The sequence below is a fragment of the Sander lucioperca genome, chromosome 15, assembly GCF_008315115.2.
Source record: "Sander lucioperca isolate FBNREF2018 chromosome 15, SLUC_FBN_1.2, whole genome shotgun sequence".
In the NCBI taxonomy this organism is placed as follows: Eukaryota; Metazoa; Chordata; class Actinopteri; order Perciformes; family Percidae; genus Sander; species Sander lucioperca.
In genome coordinates, this window is record NC_050187.1 from 11,827,364 (window position 1) to 11,851,523 (window position 24,160).

The 24,160-nt window shown below is 41.2% G+C and overlaps 2 protein-coding genes across 4 annotated transcripts; one reads left to right on the forward strand and one right to left on the reverse strand.

Moving 5' to 3' along the window:
• Positions 1-1,858: 1,858 nt before the first annotated feature.
• pcgf6 (polycomb group ring finger 6) lies at positions 1,859-11,261 on the forward strand. The gene is made up of 10 exons (XM_031284096.2): positions 1,859-2,364; positions 2,552-2,651; positions 3,578-3,674; positions 3,939-3,994; positions 4,093-4,152; positions 4,783-4,900; positions 6,250-6,277; positions 7,275-7,373; positions 9,860-9,946; positions 10,062-11,261. Exons 1-10 carry the CDS (start codon positions 2,296-2,298, stop codon positions 10,110-10,112), a joined length of 765 nt encoding a protein of 254 aa, XP_031139956.1. The 5' UTR covers positions 1,859-2,295; the 3' UTR covers positions 10,113-11,261.
• A 137-nt stretch (positions 11,262-11,398) lies between these two features.
• Positions 11,399-22,685, reverse strand: inaa (internexin neuronal intermediate filament protein, alpha a). 3 transcript variants are annotated; one of them, XR_004102378.2, is made up of 5 exons: positions 22,362-22,685; positions 17,670-17,900; positions 16,592-17,145; positions 12,681-12,805; positions 11,399-12,560 (listed from the first exon to the last, which is right to left on the reverse strand). XR_004102378.2 is itself a non-coding variant. In XM_031284094.2 (5 exons), exons 1-5 carry the CDS (start codon positions 22,650-22,652, stop codon positions 12,374-12,376), a joined length of 1,362 nt encoding a protein of 453 aa, XP_031139954.1. In that variant the 5' UTR covers positions 22,653-22,684; the 3' UTR covers positions 11,399-12,373. The 3 variants fall into 3 exon arrangements, 2 of the variants coding, with proteins under 2 accessions (XP_031139954.1, XP_035848015.1); XM_031284094.2 differs by having other exon boundaries at positions 16,618-17,145; positions 22,362-22,684; XM_035992122.1 differs by lacking the exon at positions 11,399-12,560 and having other exon boundaries at positions 12,686-12,805; positions 16,518-17,145.
• Positions 22,686-24,160: the final 1,475 nt, after the last annotated feature.

Here is a 24,160-nt window from a genome sequence, read left to right on the forward strand (position 1 = left end):
AAGACACTGAAAAAGTTCAAGTTCAATAGGTGGACGTAACAAAGTTTTTTGGTTTGATGGTCTTCCTCAGATTATCTACAAATGTAGATATGATAAATGGCTGATAGGTGAATGAGCTCACCATCCTAGTTTGTATAGCAGTCATTTAGGAATGTTTTTTTTTTTATTCATGCCGCTCCATCAGAATGCATGCAAACACATTAGCTATAAAGGATGCTTTGTAGAAGAGGGGAGTTGTTTTCCTCTAATATTAGGGCTTAAGTGTTCATCTGTCTTTCCAATGTAAATACAAAATGTACACTGAAACATGAAGAATATACTGTCAGTATCACAACAATCAGCCAGCTTAACCATTTCAATTCACAGCACCTATAACCCCTGCATGTAGTTACAGCCTTACATCCATTAAAAATGCAGGTGTCATGGCCATAAATGCAGCAGCAATTCTACTTTTTGGAGCCACATGAGGATGAGTTTCATCAGGAAGGCTTAAATCCAATATAATGACTAAGGATGGTGATGGGTTTCCCATTTTCCCACATACAACATAATGTAAATTGTGTCCCAAAGGAATGTCTGTGCTGCTTAGACATGTTGCTGGGGTTGTCTATTAGGGGATGTCCTGACTCTGGTGGGCATGTCACTGCAACATTTAACACAAAATTCACTGCGACTCTTTCTGCAAGGTTGCCACAGAAAGAAAGAAAGAAAGAAAGAAAGGATTGCGCCTCCTGGAGCTAATCCTCATATAATGTAAGATTTGTTGTGATTTTTTGTTGCTCAAACTTCTGTCTAAAGTAATAAAGAGAGTATTATTTATATATATATATATATATATATATATATATATATATATATATATATATATATATATATATATATATATATATATAATCCAATACAATATATTATTACTCTGTCTAACTGCACAGAGTCATGTGCAATTATGGGAAACACCTCGATGATTGTTTATGGTCCATGCAATGAATGTTTGCAATACATTTCCAAATGCACTAGAAGATTCTTTAACTGACCAAAACACACCATTGGTCCTTCCTTTCCACTGCAATGAAATACATTTTATTTGGTTTATTTACATATAGTGTTGTCCACATTGTTAGGCTTTGTTGAATGCTGAAAGTTGAAAATTAGTTGATGCGTTTTTCGATATTAAATGTTATTATGTTGGGTAAATATTTAACACAAAAAAGACTCTTATCTGGAGCTCCAGGCACCTCTCCTGATTCCTGAACAGTTCCCATAACCTCCTCTGGTGGCCAAGTGAGGTCACACCTGGGCACCGTCAAAGCAATACCTCTTCATTTTTATACAAAAACAAAAACAAATTAAAAGAAATGGGAGAAAACCAGAAAAGAATAAACACAGACACGAATACAGGAACAACCAAAAACATATGAATGACTTGTTCGTCAAGAAAAGTGACTTTTTGTAAATATTGCCTTGGCCATAGACATATATGTCATGGCATTGGCCGTAATTACATGCTTCGGGTGCCCCCTGTTGACACAATCAGAATAGAACCTTCATCCTCGTGTATAGCTATCACCGGAAAATACGTAATTGTGTTTTCAAAATAAATGTAGCGGATTTATAAATTGTGTGGAATTATTAGAAAAATAATGAGTCACTGTATTATTTATGCTGTAGATTTAATTTCAATTATGTTCCCTCATTCTCTGATTTACACACTTGTGTATGTTTGACTCAATATTGCTATTGAATTGTTGTGAAATGAACCTGTATTTTTTGCACGGATACAGATTTAATGATAATGTAGGGATGAAGTATACGATAATAAGATTTTATACCGGTTTAGACAGAATGTGTTGCTTTTCTGGTCAGGTCACACTTATTCTGAAGGATCTAGGCCGGACGTCGTATTGTTTGTGTCCGCGCGCGAGGGAAGTTGAGTCGCTATCGTGAGTGGAAAGGCTGTAAAGTAACGTTAAATAAAGTTAGGAAGTAGCTAGTTTGTGTCAAAGTTTTCTTTTGGGTGAAAGCCGCATTGGGGCATTTAACATAGCCAAGTGAGGTCACATTAGCAACTAAACTGTAACTTCTATCTATAAGCGCATGTGTGTTTAATTTTCTGCCCATAATAAGCAAGCTAATGTTAGCCAGCTTACTAAGCGTAGCTAACTTCACTGGCAACTAAAAACGTCGACGTTTAGAGCTAACGTTACCGTTAAATTGTAACGTACTTGTTTTGTTCTCGTACTTAAAGAGAAAGGGGAGGTTTGTTGTAGTGTTGTTAGTAAGCAGCCGTTGTTGGGAATGTCACCTATGTATGGTCGCAGTCATGAATGGTCAACGAACATCTCAGACAGCGACTCAGAGGAAGAGGTAATAACGTTTCCATTTATTTTCTCACATCTAGCTAAGCTCTCTTTTACTTTAACTATTCATAACGAAGATGTCTCCTGTATTTTCTTCCCTTTCTGATAACTGTCAATTATATCCTAACGTTACATCTTAATATTTTAAAGCTGAAACGTTAACCATTGACTATGATTTGCTTACTTTCCCACAGCCCAAGCTCCCTCTCAATCAGTTCTACCCATATATCCGCTGTGCCCTTTGCTGCGGCTTCCTCATCGATGCAACCACCATCACAGAGTGCCTGCATACATGTGAGTTATAACTGAGGTCTGTTTTAACTCCTGGAGTCCTTAGAGGACCTTGAGAGGATTCAAGGAGTCACGTGAACTGAGTGGTTAATTTTACCGTAATGACTCCCTGACACACACGTCAGATTTAACAGGACTATACTCAAAAGGCCAGCTGATAAACTGTTTTATGAATCAGCCAATAGTAGCTTAACGCTGATATACACTACTGGTCAAAAGTTTGGGGTCACTTAGAAATTTCCATTCCACTCTATTGTAGACAGAATACCAGCTGAGATCAGTTGCATTGTTTTTTTAACCAGGGCAGCAGTTTTCATTTTACATTATGTACTTACATTTGCAAAAGGGTTCTCCAATGTTTTCTCAGTTAGCCTTTTAAAATGATATCAGATTAGTAAACAGAATGTGCCTTTGGAACACTGGATGAATGGTTGCTGATAATGGCCAATGTAGATATTGCATTAAAGATCAGCCACCCACTCAGATCAGCTGGTATTCTGTCTATAATGGAGTGGAATGGAAATTTCGAAGTGACCCCAAACTTTTGACCGGTAGTGTGTCTGTATCAGCAAGCATATGGTGACAAGAGTAAAGAGACATTTGAGTACAGAAATGCCAAATATATATAATAAAACTGTCTCCATTACATAGTTTGTCAAGCAAGGATAAGTTGATAAGTTTATTTTTAATGCCGGAAAAAAAAACATACTGCAAACTAAATATCTTGGCCTCTCTACTTTAACAAGCAAATTTAATTGAAATTCTTACCAAATGTGGTTGTGTTTAAAATTGTTTTACGTTGGCTGATATATAGTTATAAGGTCTCAAATTTTTATATCATCTTTAAAAGTCCATATTAGTGTGGCTACGTTGACATACATAAGGTCCTGACTGTGTCTTACATTGTGATGTCTTTTGTCTTCTCCAAGTTTGCAAAAGCTGCATCGTGAAGTACTTTTTCTACAGCAACAGGTGTCCTACATGCAGCATTGTCGTCCACCAGACACAACCACTATACAACATCAGGTAGGTCTGTTCATTCTTGATGTATTGGCTGATTCGTATCACCTTCTGTACCTGTTAAATTAATATATATTTTTTTATAGTTGAGTTTAAGCTATTCAGAGGGGAAAAAAGTAATTAAAAGTGTGAGATGCATTCATTTTCATGTATATACAGTTAGTTTATTGTCAAACGCTTAAGTACTTTTAGGATTGTAAACCTGCTGTCACTCAGATCTGTGATGAAGCAGTCAGTGTTAAGCTTCAAACGCTTTACCTCTGTTTTCAGGCCTGATAGACAACTGCAAGATATTGTTTACAAAATGGTTCCCTTCCTAGAGGAGTGTAAGTACTGTATACATACAGTTAGATGTAGTTTAACATAATTTGTGTACATTATCTGTTTTAATTCTATTGTGAACTTTTTTTGTTTTGTACTACAGTCGAAAGAGAACAAATGTGTAAGTTCTACAAAGAGAGAGGGTTGGAAGTGCCAAAACCAGGTAATAGTTCAACCTTAAAAGTTTAAGTAAACAGGCTTGGGGCAAACGTTAGATGATTGCGATCCTCTGCATGTAATGTCACACAGTATTTCACTGTTATTCTGTGTTAACAGCTTATTAAAGTACTACATTTAAATTAATTGCGATGCTAATTCCCACACAGCAGATGAGCTAACAAATTATAATTAACAACAACAACAACACATTTAACACACTGTTGGTCATAGAGCTTCTTGGGAGCCTGAATGACACTGCCCCATTCTCTGTCATCGGTAACAAATTGGTCTTCTCTTACTGCAGTGCCCATTTGGCCAATCAGAGTATTTTCGACAACAGTGAAACCCAACCCAAACACAATAACGTTTTAGCATACTGTGATCAGTGGTGTCTACTTGGGAAGACTGAACAAAATAACTAATTCATTAATTCATTAATTATTATTAATTAATAACAAAGGTCCTCGAAGAAAAGAGTGACTGATTATCCCAAAACAACATTCAGATTTCCATTGTGTATAATGTGTTTGGCATTTTAACTTCAGTGTTTGCATTTAAATCTAAGCATTACTAAATTGGAGATTTTCAGCAAAACTGTAGCAAAAGTTTGAGAGTTTGTCATTTTGCTTGCCAGTGGTAGTCTCTTCTCCGGTTCCTGTTGTGTTGAAGAGGCAGAAGAAGGATAACATTCCCCAGTCTGTGTTCACCATTCCTCCCGAGCTGGATGTATCTCTGCTGCTGGAGTTTGTTGGGTAAGGATCTAATGTTTTTTTTAGTCCTTGACCAGCATCAGTTGCATCTGTATTGGCTATGGAAGAAACTCAACCTTTTAGACATTATGCATATGTAGATATTATTTAAAGGCCCTACACAAAGAAAATCTAAATGTTTGCAAATGTATTAATCCCTCTTAATTACAATTAACGGTTTCCCTCAGCTTAACGTCATTCTTCATGTCGTTAGTGAGACGCTTTAATTAGTTAATTCGCCAAACCTGGTGTCAGGTTGATGTCGCCTATGGGGCTATCAGACAGAGTCAAATGGCAAAACATTTGTCTACTTTTCTTTTCTTATTTCTCAGCATGATGTTGAAAATGCAAAACAACATGCCCTCTTTAAAAGGAGAGCAGAAAACAGGTTTCTCTCTGTCTATTTTTGTTGTCCGTTTCCTAATAACCTTGTTCTAACAAGTGTAACCAATTGGCATTTTCACAGCATTGGACTTGTCATAGCAGTAAAAGCACAGGTGTAACTAATAACATTAATGATGGCTCTGCTCCACGTCAGCATTGCCCATGAGTCAGCATGCACAATACCAGGACCCTGCAACTCGCAGCCCTAAATGGAATGCAGCCATTCATGTTTTTAATCACACCTGTGTATTTGCAGCTATGGCATGTTCAAAAGTCTTTTGTGAAAAGGGCCAAGTGCTAGGCATATGGTGTCCTCTGTGTCCCATTTACAAAATACAAATTCAAAAGATGAATGTCAAGTAGCAGTACCATTACAGCCAGGGTGAAACTAACTGCAGGTTAATTGCTGTTAATTTGCTTGTGGTGTAAGTCATTCTCTAAATTATTAATGGAACCACTGCTGTACTTTAGTCTCTTATTATCAGAGACAATAAAAAAGAGAGGTAACAAGCTCTAGTTCAAAGGATAGTGGATTTGCTTTTGGCCTGTAGACACTCAAGTACACACACTCTCTTGGTGACCATGTCTTCTGCGTTAAAGTGCTCATATAATGCTCATTTTCAGGTTCATAATTGTATTTAGAGGTTGTACCAGAATAGGTTTACGTGGTTTAATTTTCAGAATACACCATTTTTTTTCCCCTTTGGGGTGGACTTTGTTTTTTTTCACTTTGTAAACCTATAACATGCACAAAAAAAATATATAACACAATAAAGGAAAGGGGAAAAGCCAAAAAGCATAATATTAGCACTTTAAGGAAAAAAGTGGAACCCAGTTTGTAGCAGTAAATAAGATGACCCTGTAGTTACGTAGACATGCCATGAGATGGTCCCTTTGTCTTAAATTGACTGCTTGCTTAGTTCAAAAAAGTTGTCCTGACTGTATTATGACTCTTGTTTTGTTTTCAGGGCTGAAGAGGGTATCAATAACTATAAGGTAATGATGTCAAATATTTACAATGTGTATTTTTAACTGTTCTTATTAGATTATTATGGTGCAAGGTAACAGAAACTAAAGGGGCAACATGGATAATGACTTAATAAAGGTTGTTCTAAAGGCTCCACCCAGACCTGCTGATCCATTAGGACATCTGTGGTCAAATTATCCTTTAACAACAGAGCCTGTTGGATATACTGCCAAAAATAGTTTTTTACTCAGAGCATTGCATTATGTATTAATTTGTAATTACATTTCTCCAATTTAATACCATATTCTGTATTTGAAGAATTACATTCTTCTGAAAAGTTTTGATCCGGTATGTTCCACCGTGTTTACAATCCTCATAGAGCTATTTGTTTGCATGTGTGGATGTACGAACATACACTCACCTAAAGGATTATTAGGAACACCATACTACCGTACATGGTGGTCATAAAGGGATGGACATGGTCAGACACAATGCTCAGGTAGGCTGTGGCATTTAAACGATGCCCAATTGGTACTAAGGGGCCTAAAGTGTGCCAAGAAAACATCCCCCACACCATTACACCACCACCACCAGCCTGCCCAGTAGTAACAAGGCATGACGGATCCATGTTCTCATTCTGTTGACACCAAATTCTGACTCTACCATCTGAATGTCTCAGACCAGGCAACATTTTTCCAGTCTTCAACTGTCCAATTTTGGTGAGCTCGTGCAATATTGGATGTTTTTCCTTTTTTTAGACCATTCCTTGTAAACCCTAGAAATGGTTGTGCGTGAAAATCCTAGTAACTGAGCAGATTGTGAAATACTCAGACCAGACGGTCTGGCACCAACAACCATGCCACGCTAAAAGTTGCTTAGATCATCTTACTTTCCCATTCTGACATTCAGTTTGGAGTTCAGGAGATTGTCTTGACCAGGACCATGCATTGAAGCAGCTGCCATGTGATTGGTTGATTAGATAATTGCATTAATGAGATAGATTTTGAACACCCTGTCCCTGTTTAGCCATTAGAGAGGCGGTACGTTCGTGTGTCGGGCGAGGCCACTGTCCGCCACGTGGAGCTGTTTATCAGGAGGAAGATGGAGCTGAGCTCTACCTGCCAGGTGAGTGGGCCAGCAGAGCATGTGATTTGCTGCAGTAACACACCGAGTGAAATTGGAGCGGGAGATCAGGCGGCTGTGCTCCATCGAAAATCCTCCCTCTCCGCTCACATGGTCTGTCTGCCAGGCTTACAGTTAATGAGTTCACAAACTGACATGACCACGTTCTTGATCCTGATTGTCACTTTAGACAGACTTGGAACAGGACAGCAAAGGAAGTCGGCATTACAGCATGGTGTAGGCGTGAACAGGGTGATGCTAGTGTATTTAAGTGAGTGGGTGCCTCTACGTATTAGAAAACCGCTATTTCGTAATTGCCAATAGTGTTTTTAAACTGGTGTGCAGCCAGCAAGCACATGTGGCTTAACTACATTAACGTACACTAATGTCCACACTTAAGGGCAGCACACACCCGCGTATGATGCATATCAAAACAACAGTGTCAGTCTATGTAAACTATACACCAGCAGAATGGTCAGATGTGCCACTGTTTTATTTCCTAGTGTTGGTGCAATCGGGGTGTGCTGTATGTGTCAGTTGAGGTGTCAAATGACGGGCTGCTGCATTACCCAGCTGGTGTGTGCTATACATAAAGTTTTTTTTTACAGTAGATTTTTACAGTTTGTAATTGTACAAGGTATTTGGAAAGATTAGTGTAACCTTGTCCCAATACCTAACATGGAATCAAACAGGTTATTTATAAGTCACATGCCTAATTGATGGTCTAAAAAGAGAAGTGGAATTTAACTTTTAGCTGATATGAGCCAGTAGCCTGGTTGACACCAGACCCTTCTCAGCTGTAACTGAGAGTAGGTCTGGGAAAGGTTAATTGACAGTTTATTTCCAAAGGGGCGTCACCAACGGACGCCGCTCAAATGCCTCGAGGGCGCATTGGATAGTCCAACCAATCAGACCAACGATCCGGGTGACGCTGCGCTTCGGTAGCCGTCATGTTGAATGTAAACAAAAAGCTGTTCGCCGTTGCTGCGCTATCGTCGTAGTGTAAAATCCACCTCAATGGTTGTGATTGGTGTAAAGCCCGCCTCAGCGGTTGTGATTGGTGCCTCGATTTTGGGGACATTGGAAATGGGTTTGAATGGGCTCTTCGCTAGACTGACTTGCAGAGCAAATCTCAAATTTGCCGGAAGTTCGTCAGGGTTTACCCATGCTAATGAGCCAGGTCTCTGGGCGTAAACTAATGCTTTTCCTTGATGCCTCACCACAGCCAATCACCATCACGTTTGCATTTGAGCACATAAGCATGCTGCATGTTTATTGGCTCACTGACATTGACGAGATTAACCCCTTAGGTATCGAAATTTAGCACCGAATGACAAGTCATTTTTTGATAATCGATGGTATCGAGGCAATTCGGACGGTACCTAAAAAAGTACCGAACTCCATACCAAGCCCTACTGATGACTATTTGATGTAATTCAGCACATTTTATCTCTTTGTTGGACTCATGTCAGCATCAGCCATATCCAAAAGCTAAGGCCTGAAAACATGACCAGAGCAACAAGCAGTGCATTGAGGAATGCACATGTATACACCGGGGAGTGCAAGCAGAGCCCAACATAGAAGGGTCAACTGCTTAGGCCATAACTCAGCCGGGTGCCTACAGTATATCTAAAGCACAACAGACACTCCCTAACAACCTTAATCAGATTATAATCACTTAATTAGTGAAATGATACCTCAGAGTGGACATGCTGTAAGAGAAGGCTCGTGATTGTTATCAGTGTTACAATCAGGAGTGTCCTCCTTTCCTCAGAGCACAGACAAACTAAAATGTGTGGTCAGTTTGACAGAGTGTTCAGGTGTTGGTGTATTTTGTATTTAGTAACACGTGGATGAGGATTAGCAGCTTACATTGATTTCCTGGCCTCAGTGCTGCACCCTGGCCTGTCTGGACAAACGTGGAGAGGACAGAGAAAGACTGACATAAGGTCACTGTCTGGTGAAGCACAGGTCTGAACAGTTGTATAACTCTCACCTTTAAACTCTAACACCTTTTTAGAATCATTTGAATGGACTAGTTAATCTTGAAGTTTTAGTCTACCCCATCATCTCCTTCCAGTTTATCATCAATATCCAAGGCATCTCCTGTATGTTCAGTGTTTTGGTCACTTAAATGTTTCCCTGCATTTGTGATGTGAGGTTGTGAGGTACAGTAGATTGTTTAGTTTGGTCAAAACCAAAACATTTCTAATGTGAAGGCCTAATAATTTGTCCCTCCAGAATGTTGAAGATTTTTGTGCAGGGCTGACCTGAATGCCTTGAAACCATGTGGCAAAATAATTAAAACACAAACACACACACACACACACACACACACACAGACAGATCCGACTGACATTTGCGTTCTCACATACAGTTTTGCCGGGTAACGTCTACGTAGATAATTTTAAGGTTTGCTGTGCATGTGTGAAAATGGCTTCTGATTGAATCTCTGCTGCCGTGGTCTGAAGTGTTTCTGTGTCCTGCAGGTGGATGTGGTTTGTGGAGATCACCTCCTAGATCACTACCAGTCACTCAAAGACATACAGAACTCTGTGGGTGAAGAGGCACTACAGGTAAGCACCACAAAGACACACAGTAGGAACAAACAATTTTAATAATGGGAAATTTTATACAAGGCCAGGAATACTTTTGAGTGATTCTTTTGGTGCTGTTTCTATTTTGCTCCAGGATGGTCTGTTGGTGCTGCACTTTGGCCTGGTCCTGCCCTCCCAGTCTTGAGCACGAGAGGTGGATGTAGTTCATTCCTGAGGAGATGAATTGAACTTTTTGACTTTGTTTAAGTACTCTACAACTGTCGTGGATGTGTTAGGATTGTCACTATCTGCTCACAAAACATCTGATAAAACTTCCAACTTAAACGTAACAAAAGAGTAGCAGGTGGCAGGCAAAACATTTCATGTGTAACAGAAAGTCCAAGAACTTTACACTTTCTTTCTTCATTGAACAATCTGAAATGTATCTTGTTTTCAGGACAACCCATGTGTATGCTATAATTGGCTGGACACAGGTGACATACAGCATACAAAATACATTTTATCTGATGAATGGAAATGACACGTTCCTAGTCCTACTGCCAAGGTATCTTTACACATTGCGCTTCCACTGCAAGACTAGGACTGTGGCTGTATCTAAAACTGGACCACTAACCAGTGTCAGTGGGTCTGGAACCTTTCAACAGTCTGTGAAGATAATACGATGTGTTGACTGAAAAGCTGCATCAGTCTAGTTTATCTGTCTTTTTGGAAACCAGGGACCGGTATCATGTGATTTAAAGGGTTAAAGGGTTTGAAACCAAAGGACTACTACTACCAAAGGGGGGGGTGCACGTGCGTGTGTGTCCATGTGTGTTTTTAATTTAAGGGCTTTTGTGTAGACTGTCAGCTGATGTAAATTGATGTTTGACATCATTAAATCTGTTTTCAATATAACTCACCAGAACACAGCAGTTATTTAAAGGGAGTTTGTGTAGTTTTTGATGGGCTTTGTTAATAACTTTCCTACTTGTTTTTGTCATAATTAATAAATAACTGCACTGGGCAATGTTTCTCAATTCATTGTTTCCTCTTTTGTATTCATGTTGTGCTTAAGATCTTTAATACCAGTTCCCATAGACCTCAACTGTGAATAAAGTGTTCCTGGGGAAAAAATGTCAATGTATAACTTCCACCAGTGTCCACTAGCATTGGTTATGTGGTTGTTTAATATCTTGCTACACTAAATTAATTCCTCATTTCAAAGGCCAAATAATGTTCCGTTTCTTCTACCATTCAGTAAATGATGTTAGTGACCTGCAAATCCTAGGAATCCACTACAGAAGTCACGAAAACAGTAGAATTGTGACTGAAATCAATAAAGAAAATTGCTAATTAATATTGAGCTGAGGCTCTTTCCTGGTGTTGCTTGAGCTAATGGAGATTGACATCTAACTGGATGTGGCCTTAAATGAACACACTCCTGTGTTTCTGAAAACGCTGACTTGCAGATGAAAGCAGAGGAAACAGTTGAGTCAATTTGTCATTTTATTCATTGCGTTATTCAGTGCAACTAAACCAACAGTGAGTGGTTTTCCACTAGGTGTATACATTGACACTGCAGCCAGGTGAGATGACATGTACTACCAGTTGGACTGCATGTTCTGAATGTTTTTCACAGCTAATGCATTGTGTACATCGTAATAAACCATGTTAACCAACCTTTGTAATGTCGTATGATACAACCAAACAATGCAAAACACTGATGTCCTCCATACACCCTAAAGTGCTTTAATAAGTATAGAGTGACTGTTATACACTTTGAACCTTACCTCTCTCATGTTAAAGCTCAAACTTAGAACATCAAATTTAACAGCTGATATAGTCTTGACTAACTTCATAGCACAAGTTCATTGAAAAGATGCTGCAACAACAGAAGTGGAACTACACAAACAAGTCTATCTGAGCAATCCAGACAGGTTTCAGTGCAATCTCACACAGCAGCAAAATGAGAATCCATCCCCAGAACATTCAATACCTGGTCAAATTTTTTTTATTATTTATATGTTTATTTCCTCTAGGGATGTACAGTGCATTTGTTCTAGATTTTCAGGTCATTTTCCTTTGGTAATAAGTGTTGAACGTTTGCTTGGGCCCCCTCTGAAAAGCTTTTAGTTGCTTGTTTGGGGATCCCCATTTCACGTGGCCTACATATGATCATTGTACCTTCTGAAATTGTATTTTAATGATACAATGATGTGTGAAATAAACGAAACGAAGCTTAGATGAGTCCAAAGATCATCTAAATGCTGAGACCTATGTCCTAGGAAAAACGTCCAATGTATTTATTAGAAGAATGTTTCAGCTACAAGATGTTGGTAATCACCCAGCTCTAATTCCAAAACGTCTTAGTGTTGCACTTAACAAATACAGTATGTGACTATGACTCACTATACATATACGGCGTATCTCTTTTCCCACTTTCCAGATTTCCCTGCCTGTCTTCCTTCAGTTGTTGGAGTTGATGTCTGCTTCATCTTTATCCTCACTGCTCTCCTTGAAGCTTTCCTTGGTGGCCCCCTCTTTCTCCCTCTGGCTGCTCCTGGACGCTGTCGCTCGAGGCTGGTAGCTGTAGCTGGCAGCACCAAAGGATATCCCTGAGTTAAAGTGAGTCTCCTCCCCCTCCAGCAGTTTCCTCATAGGACCAAAGGAAACAAATGTCAAACTTAATACCTCACAATGCTTAAATGATTTATTAAATAGTCTACTGGTCAAGAGATCTTTTGTTCTGTTTGCTCTTTAATGCAATGAGCACCTGTAGGCAGCTATCTCTATATCCAGGGCCATCTTGACATTGAGCAGGTCTTGATACTCTCTCAGGTGCTGGGCCATCTCACCCTTCATGTTCCTCAGCTCAGTATCCAGGTGGCCAATAGTGTCCTGTGGCATTGGAAATAAAAAAGGAGGGAGATTATCCGTAGTGTCTAACAGTAAATTCACGTACTTAGCATGTACTATATAGACTGTTTTTAATCCACTGTGATAGGCTTTTCTGTGTTATAACTGTTGGCCATTGTTCCCTTAAAGGAATACCTTTGGGGCTTAGCTGTACCTTATATAAGAAGCCAGTGAAAGCAGATGGCCTTCCTGTGTCTGATTTAGCAGGTCAGATGGTAATCTAATAGACACACAGGGTCAATTCCCTAATAACACTTTCAGTCAGTGTCACAGTCACACAGGCTTGTTAACGTGACTACCACACATGAAAGGTCATGTTCTCACTTCAGACCTTGAACCTGAATTAGACGATATTGACACTCAGGGCCCTATCTTGCACCCGGTACAGCATGGTGCAAAGCCCGACGCAAGTGTCTTTGCTAGTTTAAGACCGACGCAGTTGTCAGTTTCCCGTCCAGCGCCCACGTCGTTTAAATAGCAAATGCACCTGCGCCCATCTTTGCGCCCATGGGCGTGCTGGTCTTACAGGGAGGTGTGTTCAGGTGCATTCTTGGCGTATTGCTATCTTGAGGTAGCCTGGTTGACACCAGACCCTTCTCAGTTGTAACTGAGAGTGGGTCGCCAACGGACGCTGCTCAAATGCCTCTGGGCGCATTGGATAGTCCTTCAACCAGTCAGACCAATGATCCGGGTGACGTAGCAGTGACAGCGGCATCAATGGGTTGCTACACTTCGGTAGCTGTCATGTTGAACGTAAACAAAAAGCTGCTCGCCGTCGCTGCGCTATCGTCATCATGTAAAGTCCGCCTCAACGGTTGTGATTGGTGCCTCGATTTGGAAAAATTGGAAATTGGCTTGAATGGGCTCTTGGCCAGACTGACTTGCAGAGCAAATCTCAAATTTGCTGGAAGTTCGTCAGGGTTTTCCCAGGCTAATCTTGAGGCAACGGGAAGTGATCGCGCCATTGACCAACAAATACCTGGTCTAAAGTCAATAGTGCAGCATTTCATTGTTATTTTAACAGCAAATTAGTAAAATGCGCCTAGGCTCGTGCACAGCGCGCGCACACACAATGCTTGTTACACACACACAGGGAAGCGCAGCACCACACAAACATGCAAAAGATTACAAATAAAAATATGACGGTGCAAATCCGCCATCATAACAGCAATGCGCCAAGGTACAAACGCGCCTGGCTTTTAAAGGGAATGGGAGATGACACTCTGATTGGTTTATTGCATGTTACGCCCAAAACACACCTATGAATTAATGAAGACACTAAGTACAACCCTTTTGAACCATGTGCACGGACCCTTTTTTCCACCGTCAAACTAGCAAAAGTGGATATGGACACGCACTAAACGCACCTGCACCATGCGCTTCACGCCGTGCGCTTAGATCGTTAATACAGGGCCCTAAATTGTCAAACTTACTTGATGTAAAGAAATAACTGTATTTGAGACAGGTTATTATTACAGGCAGGATTTACTTGTTTGTAATTTCCACCTATTTTAAAGTGGCTTTTGTCACATTTTAGTGTGTGTGTGAGTTTTCTGATACTGCCTTTTGCTGTCAAAGGAATAGTTGATTAACTGTCTTGCCGATGTTTAGATGAGAAGATCGATACCACTCTCGTATCTGTCTGGTAAATATGAAGCTACTGTCGGCAGCCAGTTAGCCAAGCTTAGCACAATGACTAGAAACAGTGGGAAACACCTGAGCTGGCTTTGTCCAAAAGGTAATAAAACCTGCCAACAATTACCAAAGTGTAATGTTGTAGTTTAGGGGGAAGGTTATGCGCTGGTTAGTTCTTGGCTGGGAACAGTGACTTCTTGAAGTTTTATTGTCACTGTGAGGTTGCCAGGAAAAACTCCAAGAAGTCACTAGTTGTGAAATTACTAAAAAAAATTTTTTGGAGACACTGTTAATTTAGCTTTTATCAGAGAATTTTTCTGTTAGATGGATCTTGGGCACAGGGACCTAAGAGGTTGGCATAAGAATGACATTCAGAGAGCGTATGAGTGAATTTTTTAAATTGTAAGATAGTCCGTATGCTCCTCGCCTTGACCCAGTCCTTGACATATAAAGGTTGGGGCTCCCTTAAAGCAGTTACACACCGGGCCGATAATCGGCCGTTGGACAGTCTGGCGAGTAGGGCTGGGCATCGAGAACTGATTCCTACTTGGAATCGTTTCAAAAATTACGATTCCAGTGGAATCGTTTCTTTATTGGAATCGTTTAGGATCGTTTGGAGGATTTGGTTTCAAATCTGATCATGGGTTCCAAATTTAACATGCGCAAGTTTTGGTTTCTGTAGCGGCCAGGCGCTTGTTGTGTTGCAGCCTTGGAGCACAGTAAGCAGCGCTCTAGTGTGGCTTTATTTTACATTGAAAAATTCCGGTAAAACTGCAACCCACCATTGAATCAAAATAAAACTTTCCTCTTATTTGTGAAATAAACATGTGACCCGTTTCAACTCCACCCCTCAAAGAATCAGAATCGAGAATCGATAAGAACCGGAATCGAAAGGAAGAATCGAAATTGGAATCAGAATCGTTAAAATCCAAACGATGCCCAACCCTACTGGCGAGGTCAGTGACTCAAGTCTGTTTGGTGTGTTCCGTGCCGTCATCCGTTGGAGGAGCTATGGGCCTTCATTTTCGCCGACCTGACATGCTCATTCAGAGACAGGGCAGTCGGGACCTATGGTCGGGACTCACCCGGAAATGTCAAGCAGGATGAGCGTGACTAAGCCTCTCAAAATCTTTTAAACTGACCTTTGTCAATCTGAAATGAAGACAGATTCAGCAACTGCATGGCCTATTTCTCGCTTAAAATGTTTTCAGAAACACGTTTCAGTGAACTATTTTAGTACAATATGAGATCGTAATCTGAATGAGTCGCCAGTAATGGCCGTTCGAAAAATCAAAAATCCGGAAGCAGCAGCCAGATCCATGTGACACGTTCGTCCAATCAGCTGCCGGTTTTCATTTTTTGGGACTGCTGTTATGGAGACGTATTACGTCTCCTCGCTTTGGTGTGTTCCGAGGCACTTTTTTGACCAACTCGGGGAGACTGATCAGTCCAGCTGCCTTTTCCGCCAACGGTCGGCCGTCTGGTTGGTGTGTAACTGCCTTTAGCTAACAGCTTTACTCAAGCTGTGACATAATTATGAGGAACTTGAGCCTGAGATCTGCTCCCTTCCAATCCTATTATTCCAGAGTTGTAGGCGGTAATGACCTCCATGCAGACTGTGCCAGCAGTGCTTCTGCAGGTGACTGGGTTATTTTATTTCCTAGCACATTTTAATAGTGTATCTTTTACTGTTACAATGCCTGCTCAAAAAAATGCATGGAATTAGTTTCAGTTTTGCCTTTATCGGCACGCCCATACATACATTACTACATCACGTTTTTTGTAGATAGTTTTATGCTATACATATTATTTCAATGGTAAACATTCTGTCACAGCAACTTTGTGTACTATAAGATTTTGGTGTATTTGTACATAATATCCTTATTTTGTGTTATGCTTGTCTAAAATGTTAAGTTAAATATTAAAGGGTTACTTCACCCAAACTATTGGTTATATATGTAAAAATGGTTTTATTTGCCCATGGAACTAATTTTTATCAAAGCAATAGACCATAAAGAAAAATAAAGTTTTCAGTGCACCCAAATGAAATTCCATTTACCTCCATTGTATTGGGGTGGAGTCAGAAATCTCTAAACCTGGATAACTAAAACTACTAACTGCATGGCCAGAGACCAGAAGAGGTAAATGAGAAAATCTGCCTGCATGGCTGTGACTTCAGCGTTGTGTGCATCCTCCATCTCTGTGATCTGCCTCTCCAAAGACTCGTTGGCGCTCCTCAGGGACTCTATCTCAATCGTCTTGGACTGCAGCTGCCTCCTGAACTCACTGATCTCCTCCCTGCTAGCCCGCATGGCCTCGTTGGTCCTGGCGGCCTGCTCGCTGAGGCTAGCAAACTTGCTCTTGTACCACTCCTCGGCAGACTGCAGGTTTTTGGAGGCGATGGACTCGTACTGGTTGCGGATCTCCTTCAGAGCCGAGGTGAGGTCCGGTTTGGCGGGTTCGAGCTCCACGGAGACATGCTGCTCCTCCATCATGCTGCTCAGCTCCTGGATTTCCTCATCGTGCACTTTCCTCAGGAAGGAGATTTCATCCATCAGTGACTCCACACGGCGCTCCAGGTCCAGGCGAACGGCTGTGGCGTCATCCACATCCTTCCGGAAGGACCTCAAGGTCTGCTCAGCTTCCTCCCGTACCTTCACCTCCTCATCATACTTCACACTGAGCTTCTGAAGTGAGACATGAGAGGAGAGTTCAGACATGAGAGGATGGGAGGGATGTTGGATGACACAAAGAGAAAGATGATGGTAAAGATGAAATAATGACTGATTTCTACATGGAAATTGGGCTTTGCAGCAGTAAATACTAATAGGATACAGGATATATAAAAACAGAGTGGAAGAAAGGGGTCAGGCTGGGGCCACATGCGATTTTAGGGGTACCAAATAAATTAAGCAAAAGTGTTACATACTACCAACCCTCCATAGGTTGAGTTCTACAAAAGACTAACAATACACATGTAATAATATACTCAGTTCAGTGTTGACCTACATTTTATTCATCACTGTACATTAATAATATCCCCTCATTTGGTAATAAAGATGGGGTTAAAAATGTATGAAAATATTTGCCACAGTTAGGGGGCCAGAGGGGGAATCGAGGCTTAATATTAAAGGAGCAGTGATCACCCTTGCCCCTCCCTAGAACCGCCCCTGTACATTCTCCTTATCCTAATACCAGCCAATGGTTTTACCTGCAGCTCGTCCTCCATGTTGTTCCTCTCGATCAGGATGCGGTTTTTGTCCCGGCTCAGCTCATCCACCTGTGAGCGCAGTTCTATCAGCTCCTGCTGGTAGAGATGAGCCACACGGGACGGCTCACCCTGCTTCTGCCGTAGTGACACCAGCTCCATCTCTAACACCTTATTCTGCTGCTCCAGGTGCCGCACTTTATCAATGAACACGGCGAAGCGGTCGTTCAGACCCTATGCAACAGGATAAACGCTTGTTTATCATCACACACAATCCTCCATAGAGTTGGAACACCAGAGAGGCAGCAGACCACTTGATTCACTTAACCTTAAACTTGCTGTAAAAGGTCCTGCATCTAATATCATTTACCATCCAAACTTTAAAATCCAGTTATTTTAATAGCTTATACTTTTTAACACAATGTGAATTAATTCATAACTAACAATGTGTTAAAGCTGCAATAGACAAGCTTAAAGTTGCATTTATTTTTCAACTTTGGGACAGCAGAACAATCTCTAAACACAACTTTGACATAAAAGCACCTTAAAAAGTCATTATGGCTAATGTGTCTATGGGAAAATAAACCTACTTCTCACTTAATTTATTACCTCAACTAGTTTATGGTCTCAATGGTCTCAATCAGTGTTGCCAAGTCCGCTTATTATAAGCGAATTTGGGCTTGTTTTTCTGTAAAGTCGCTTACAAATATTGGTAGTCGCGGGTCGCGGTTTTTTTGGGCTTGTTCCTAAAGTGTAGTTGCTTATTTGGGCTTGTTCCCAGCTCCATAGTTGTCAAGCAGATATTTTCTATATGTTATTTAAATGTACTCCTTTCTCCATACACATCGGAGACAGCAGAGTTTTTTCCCACCCACATACTTCTTCGTCTTCTTGTGTTTTTGAATGGCGGTTGTCAACCAGCTCCACCCACATCCTGCTTCTTGGCTCTGACCCAGATGGCAACGAGAACTAGCCAATCAGAGGCAGAGCAGGGTAATCTGTTTTTTCACTCATTTGTTTATCAGAGCAGGAGCCACTTTATTGCTGCACACTAAGATTATCAATAATTTCTCCTGTTTCTGGGTTATAGTTATTTAAAAATGGGATCTTCTGCAGTCCCTGCAATAATAAATAAAGAATTTGTGACTTCAGGATATTTATTTGTGTGTGCAAATATTATCAGAGGTTTACTGTGTATATAATGTACTTGGTACATCAGTCTATATTTGATATCCCATCAGTTTTCTAATGTTAAATAATGTTAAAAGGTGGTTTAACGCCCTCTTGTGATCATTGTCCTGAAGCTCAGGGGGGAGAAAAATAAAACTACAGTGTGTACAGTTTTGCAAAACTGCGCACAGTTTACCAATCTGTCCACATGGATGTAAATTGACAATCTAAAATCCGTCCCCACGGATTGTAAAACCGTGCACACAGTTAATTTATTTTTCTCTTCCCAGAACCTAGGGGGGCTCCATAGAAAAAGTCGCTTGTTTTGGGCTTGTTTTCACAGGCCTGGTTGCTTATTTGTCTCACGAGATCTGGCAAGTTTCAAGTCTTTTTCAATACACAAGTTTTTGAGCCGTTTCCGCTCTACATCCTAAACTCCTCCCGTCGATGCAATCCACTTCCGTTCTGGCGGGCTGGGTTTGTTTTGCTAGCTAGCTCCGTTGTCTGTGTCGGTACACGATCCGTTCTGCCTGCACGATCCGTTCTGCACATGCGCAAGATAATACTGTTTTACCGAGGATATGACCTGCACGATTTGTTCCACGCTAGCCTATGGCTAGCCTCCACCGGGAAGCTAACGTTAGTTTAACTAACAGCTAATCTGCTATCGGCTAACCGCTAGCTGACAGCTAGATTCAGTCTAATAAAATAACGTTAACTCAAACGTAATGGGAAAAGCAGGCTACAGCTAAATTAAGACTTCACAGTAATAACAATAAAGACAAGTATTGAGTGATTGTATTTTAAATGAGCACAAGTAAAGTAGAACTGACGTAACAGCTGTTATATATGTTAGGTGTTTGTTATATATGTCAACGTTTATTTTCAAGTTTTATTTTGAGGGTCTTTTAAAGTTATTACATGCTGTCTCAGCTAGCAGTTAGCCGAATTAGCTGTTAGCTAAACTAACGTTAGCTTGCCTGTGGAGGCTAACGGCAGACCGCTACAATCAGCTAGCGGTTAGCCGAATGAGCCGTTAGCTAAACTAACGTTAGCTTGCCTGTGGAGGCTAACGGCAGACCGCTACAATCAGCTAGCGGTTAGCCGAATTAGCTGTTAGCTAAACCAAAGCCTGTCTATGGAAAGCCGTTCCACTCCCTATTTAGCCCCATTGTACCTACTTTGGTTGCAGTTCCACCAGAGTTCCACTGGGGGTGATCACGGTCCAGTGCAAAATGAATGGGACTCTATGGAGCTAGACAGCTAAATTTGTCTCTTTCGCCTGATTGTCGTTGAGAAATCTCAGATTTGATTGTAGTTTTTGCAAGTTCAACATGGGTTATAGGTCAAAAGTTGAATGAACGAGTACTTATGCCCTTTCGATTTGTTACAGGTTGAGTCGTTGTTGCCCATAACACGCTAGCATTCTGCTAATGAATGCTGATTGGTCAGTGAAGGACTGATTACGATCGGAGATCCCGCTTGACGGCATCCGAAGCAGAACCAGAATGTCAGAGTGAATATTTCGGCGTGGTCTTTAAAACATTAGCAAACCTCTTTCTAGCATGTGTATTGACAGGGAGAGTCTAACCTGTCAGCTGTGTTGTCGATGCCTCGAGAGAAAAAAGGAAGCGACTCAGAGCTTGCCGTAAAGCAGTATCTCTGGCCGTATGTGTATGACGTCATTGACATTTTAAAAGGCTTTTTAGAACAAAAAAGCCACTTTAAAAAAATCTAACACCCAGCAGTGTGTATTTTCTTAGCCTCCCCTTTCAAATGCAACATTCAAATTACTAGACAAAAAATGATATTCTGAGAAAAGTGGATTTTGAGGGGTATAGCTCCATAGAGTCCCATTCATTCTGCACTGGCCTGTGAGCGCCCCCTATATGGAACTCTGGTGGAACTGCAACCAGTTCAGAAGCCGGAAGTAACGAGAGAGTGGAACTTCTTCCCATATTAGAAATTCTTTGGCTAAACTAACGTTAGCTTGGCTGTCGACCGGAAGCGTGGAACAGATCGTGCAGTGTCGTAAATCCTCGTACAACCGCGCATGCGCGAACATTTTGCGCATGTGCAGAACGGATCGTGTACCGACAGTGCCGACAAAGCACTGATTATCGCAGTGACAAAGAGGATATAACAATTAATTAACTCTTCCTGCTAAATGGCCGCTGTGTGTGAGTGATACGTGTGTGTTACGCCCGCAATCTCTTACTGCAGTTTCCAGTTAATCTTATAATGGATATGTGTGTTGAGTTATTTAAACAAACGATTGGGGAAATAAACGCCTCTTGTCCGCGAGTCTCATTGATAGAGCCTGCTGCTGGATGGAGCTTTATCAATGAGAGCTAGCTAGCCTCCTCTTAGACCTCTGAAACGAAACTCCTAATGTTCACAAAAATGCATTAAATTGAAATCGGACACCATAGTTAGCTTTATAAGACATTGGGGTAGATGTTCTATAAGTGGCATGACGAAATTCAAACTGTAAATATACGAAAGTTATGCCGGCAGCTGGCAGCCAGCCAGCATGTTTCAGGGCATCGTTAGCTGGTAACTTAAAGGAAAGTCTGCCAATTTTCTGTGTCCTACTGCTGTACATGCAGATGAATGGCGCCAGTACCCGAAGGTCTGCGTTTACCAGCCAGCAAACAAAGCCGACAAAGACTCGCGTCAGCCGTGTGAAAAACGGCAAGCGCCGTTGAAACCATTGATGACACTGGCTTAGCCGTGTCATCTTCCCCAGCTCGGCCCTCTTGTCCAAAATACCAAAATGGTGACAGTCAAAATGCAAACTGCTGGCTTTCGAAAAGCCAGTCCATAAACCAATGGGTTAAGTCACTGATGCTAAATCCATTATTTTTTACAATCTCTGATTGACAACATTAATGATGGCTCTGTTCTATTTAAGTGGCTCTGTAAGTCATGATTGTGAGTGAGCCAACGTGTACAGTACAAGGACCCTGAAACTATAGAAGCTATCTGGAACTCAGCCATTATTCGTTTTATTGTTTACACCCGTTAAAGCACTTAAAGCGTGTCTGGATACGATCTTTGAGTAGTAGAAGGGCCAGGCCACCTTTTGCAAGATTTGAAAATGATTGTTACTTTCATCATGGTAAAAACAATGAACTGTTTGCAGTTAAGGGCTTCATAAAAATCTGAATGAGGTCATTCTTTTCTATCTAAACTGATTTAGTCCTACTCAGATACTCAATGACACTAGCAGTGACGGAGTGGGATCAAAAAACGGCCCTGGCATTTGCAACACACCGGCCCAGTACAATCTAGAATATTTGTATGCATAAAATAACCAAATAAAAATTAACCAAAGACATATTATCAGTAGTGGCCCATAGGGGTCAATAGGGGGGCGGCCCTTCTGGCATTTGCCCAAATTCCAGATGGCCAGTCCGTCACTGGACACTAGAATTGGAAGTGAATTAGTCAGAAATTTTGGACCGGATTAGCTGTGAGAAGTGTTACAAGAGTTAATCATTTGTTTCAACCCGTCACACATACCTGCAGCTGCTCCTTCTCGTTAGTTCTAATAACTTTGAATTCATTGTTGACCACGGAGGTCTGGGTCAAGTCAAGGGAGTCGCTGTGTACCGGAGAATAAGAGGTGGAGCGGCCGACCCGTCTGTACAGGCTCAGGGAGGACCCGCTGTTGCGGGAGCCAGCCATGGACCTGAGCCCCGGGGAGCCCCGGTGAGAGGCGCTGCCCATGCGAGAGGAGGACACGGGGAACTTGGGAGAATCCCCAAAAATCTTCCGGTAGGACGACGAGGTGTAACGGTCTCCGTGACTCATCTTTGCTGAAGTCAGAAATAAAACTAAGGGGCTTAAAGAGCTTTGCAGGAGTTTATAGACTGAAGGCTGCAGGTGGAGCGAACCATTTTACACAAGACGGTACACGACTGTGTAGCCTAACATTTGTGCAGTGGAGAAAAATGTTGAATGTGATTTTGTAAGTTAAAGTGATAAAAGCAAACATCGGTGTGGCCTAATTATTTTTGTTAAAGATACATTCTTCAAGATCATTTCGCGTACGTAAAGTGATGGAACCGTCCACGGAGGACATCACCACTACAAATGTGATTCCCAATTAGCTGTGTTCCCTCCAACATTTCTCTGAAAAAATGGAAATACTCGAGTAGAGTAAAAATACATCAAATTCACAGCCTACTTCAGTCCAGCTGTTGAGCAAATAGCCTGCTTACCCCCACTACACACAGGCAATCATGACAACAAACAGAAGCACAGCAACAGTGCTGCACTGTGATGCTGTGTGTCTGTTAGAGATGGAGACATGATCATAATATTTCTTTGTTTATTTAGTTGCATGTTTGTTGAATGAGACAGCTGAAATGACAATTATGAATGGAAACCTGAGTTAAAAAGCCGGAGAATGAATTGGTGTGATGATGTCATTGCTCCTCTTGTCCAGGTGGAGGACAAACAAACACAACTGGTTTCTGATGGTTTCCATGAGAACAAGGAAATAAAGAAGCAGTGAAGAAGCTGCTGTAACATACTGTAACGTTGTTGTTGAGCGTGTGTGTTATCCCAGCTGTGTGTTGAACAGTAGAAAGAGTGTAAAAAGACTGGGTCCCCCGCTGTATTACTCAGGCTGCTCTACAGCGTCTATTCACAGGCGCGATCCCACCACTGAGTGGCATGGGGGCTTTGGCACCGCACCCGGCGAGAGATCTCTTCATTCATAGGTCAGAGGTTTTGGGTTTTACAAACGTGATGTCATCATAGAGCACGCTCCACCTGCATCTAGTGTCGAAAATAAAGAATGCAGCTGCAGAGTTGAAGGCTGATCAGCATCTGTAAAACTCCCTCACTGATAAAACCTTTGAATAAAGATCACTAGGCCTACTTTATCTTTAAAAAGCGTACAGGCTATATGAGACTTCTTTTCTGTTGTCTTGCATTCATGTTCTCTATCATGTCAGCAGGTTGCATGAATCAGTAACTGATATTTAAAATCTGTGATTGAAATGTAAATGTAAATCAAAAAGCAACTGTACAAGCAGCATTTAAAACACAGGAGTTGAATCTACAATCACTGCCAAAGTAAATAGCTCTTTATTACAGGGAGCAGACGATGCTGCAGACAACAACTCAATCTGAGTCATATAGGCTATCACAATACAACATGTGACCATAAAAACTGAGCAGCTGAAAAGTGGATCACAGTCTGGACATATTTTCTTTATTTGATTAAAGGACAATTCCGGTGCAAAACAAACCTCGGGGTTATTAACAGATGTGTCTGTCACTCTCTGGGACATGTTTTCATGCTAATCGAA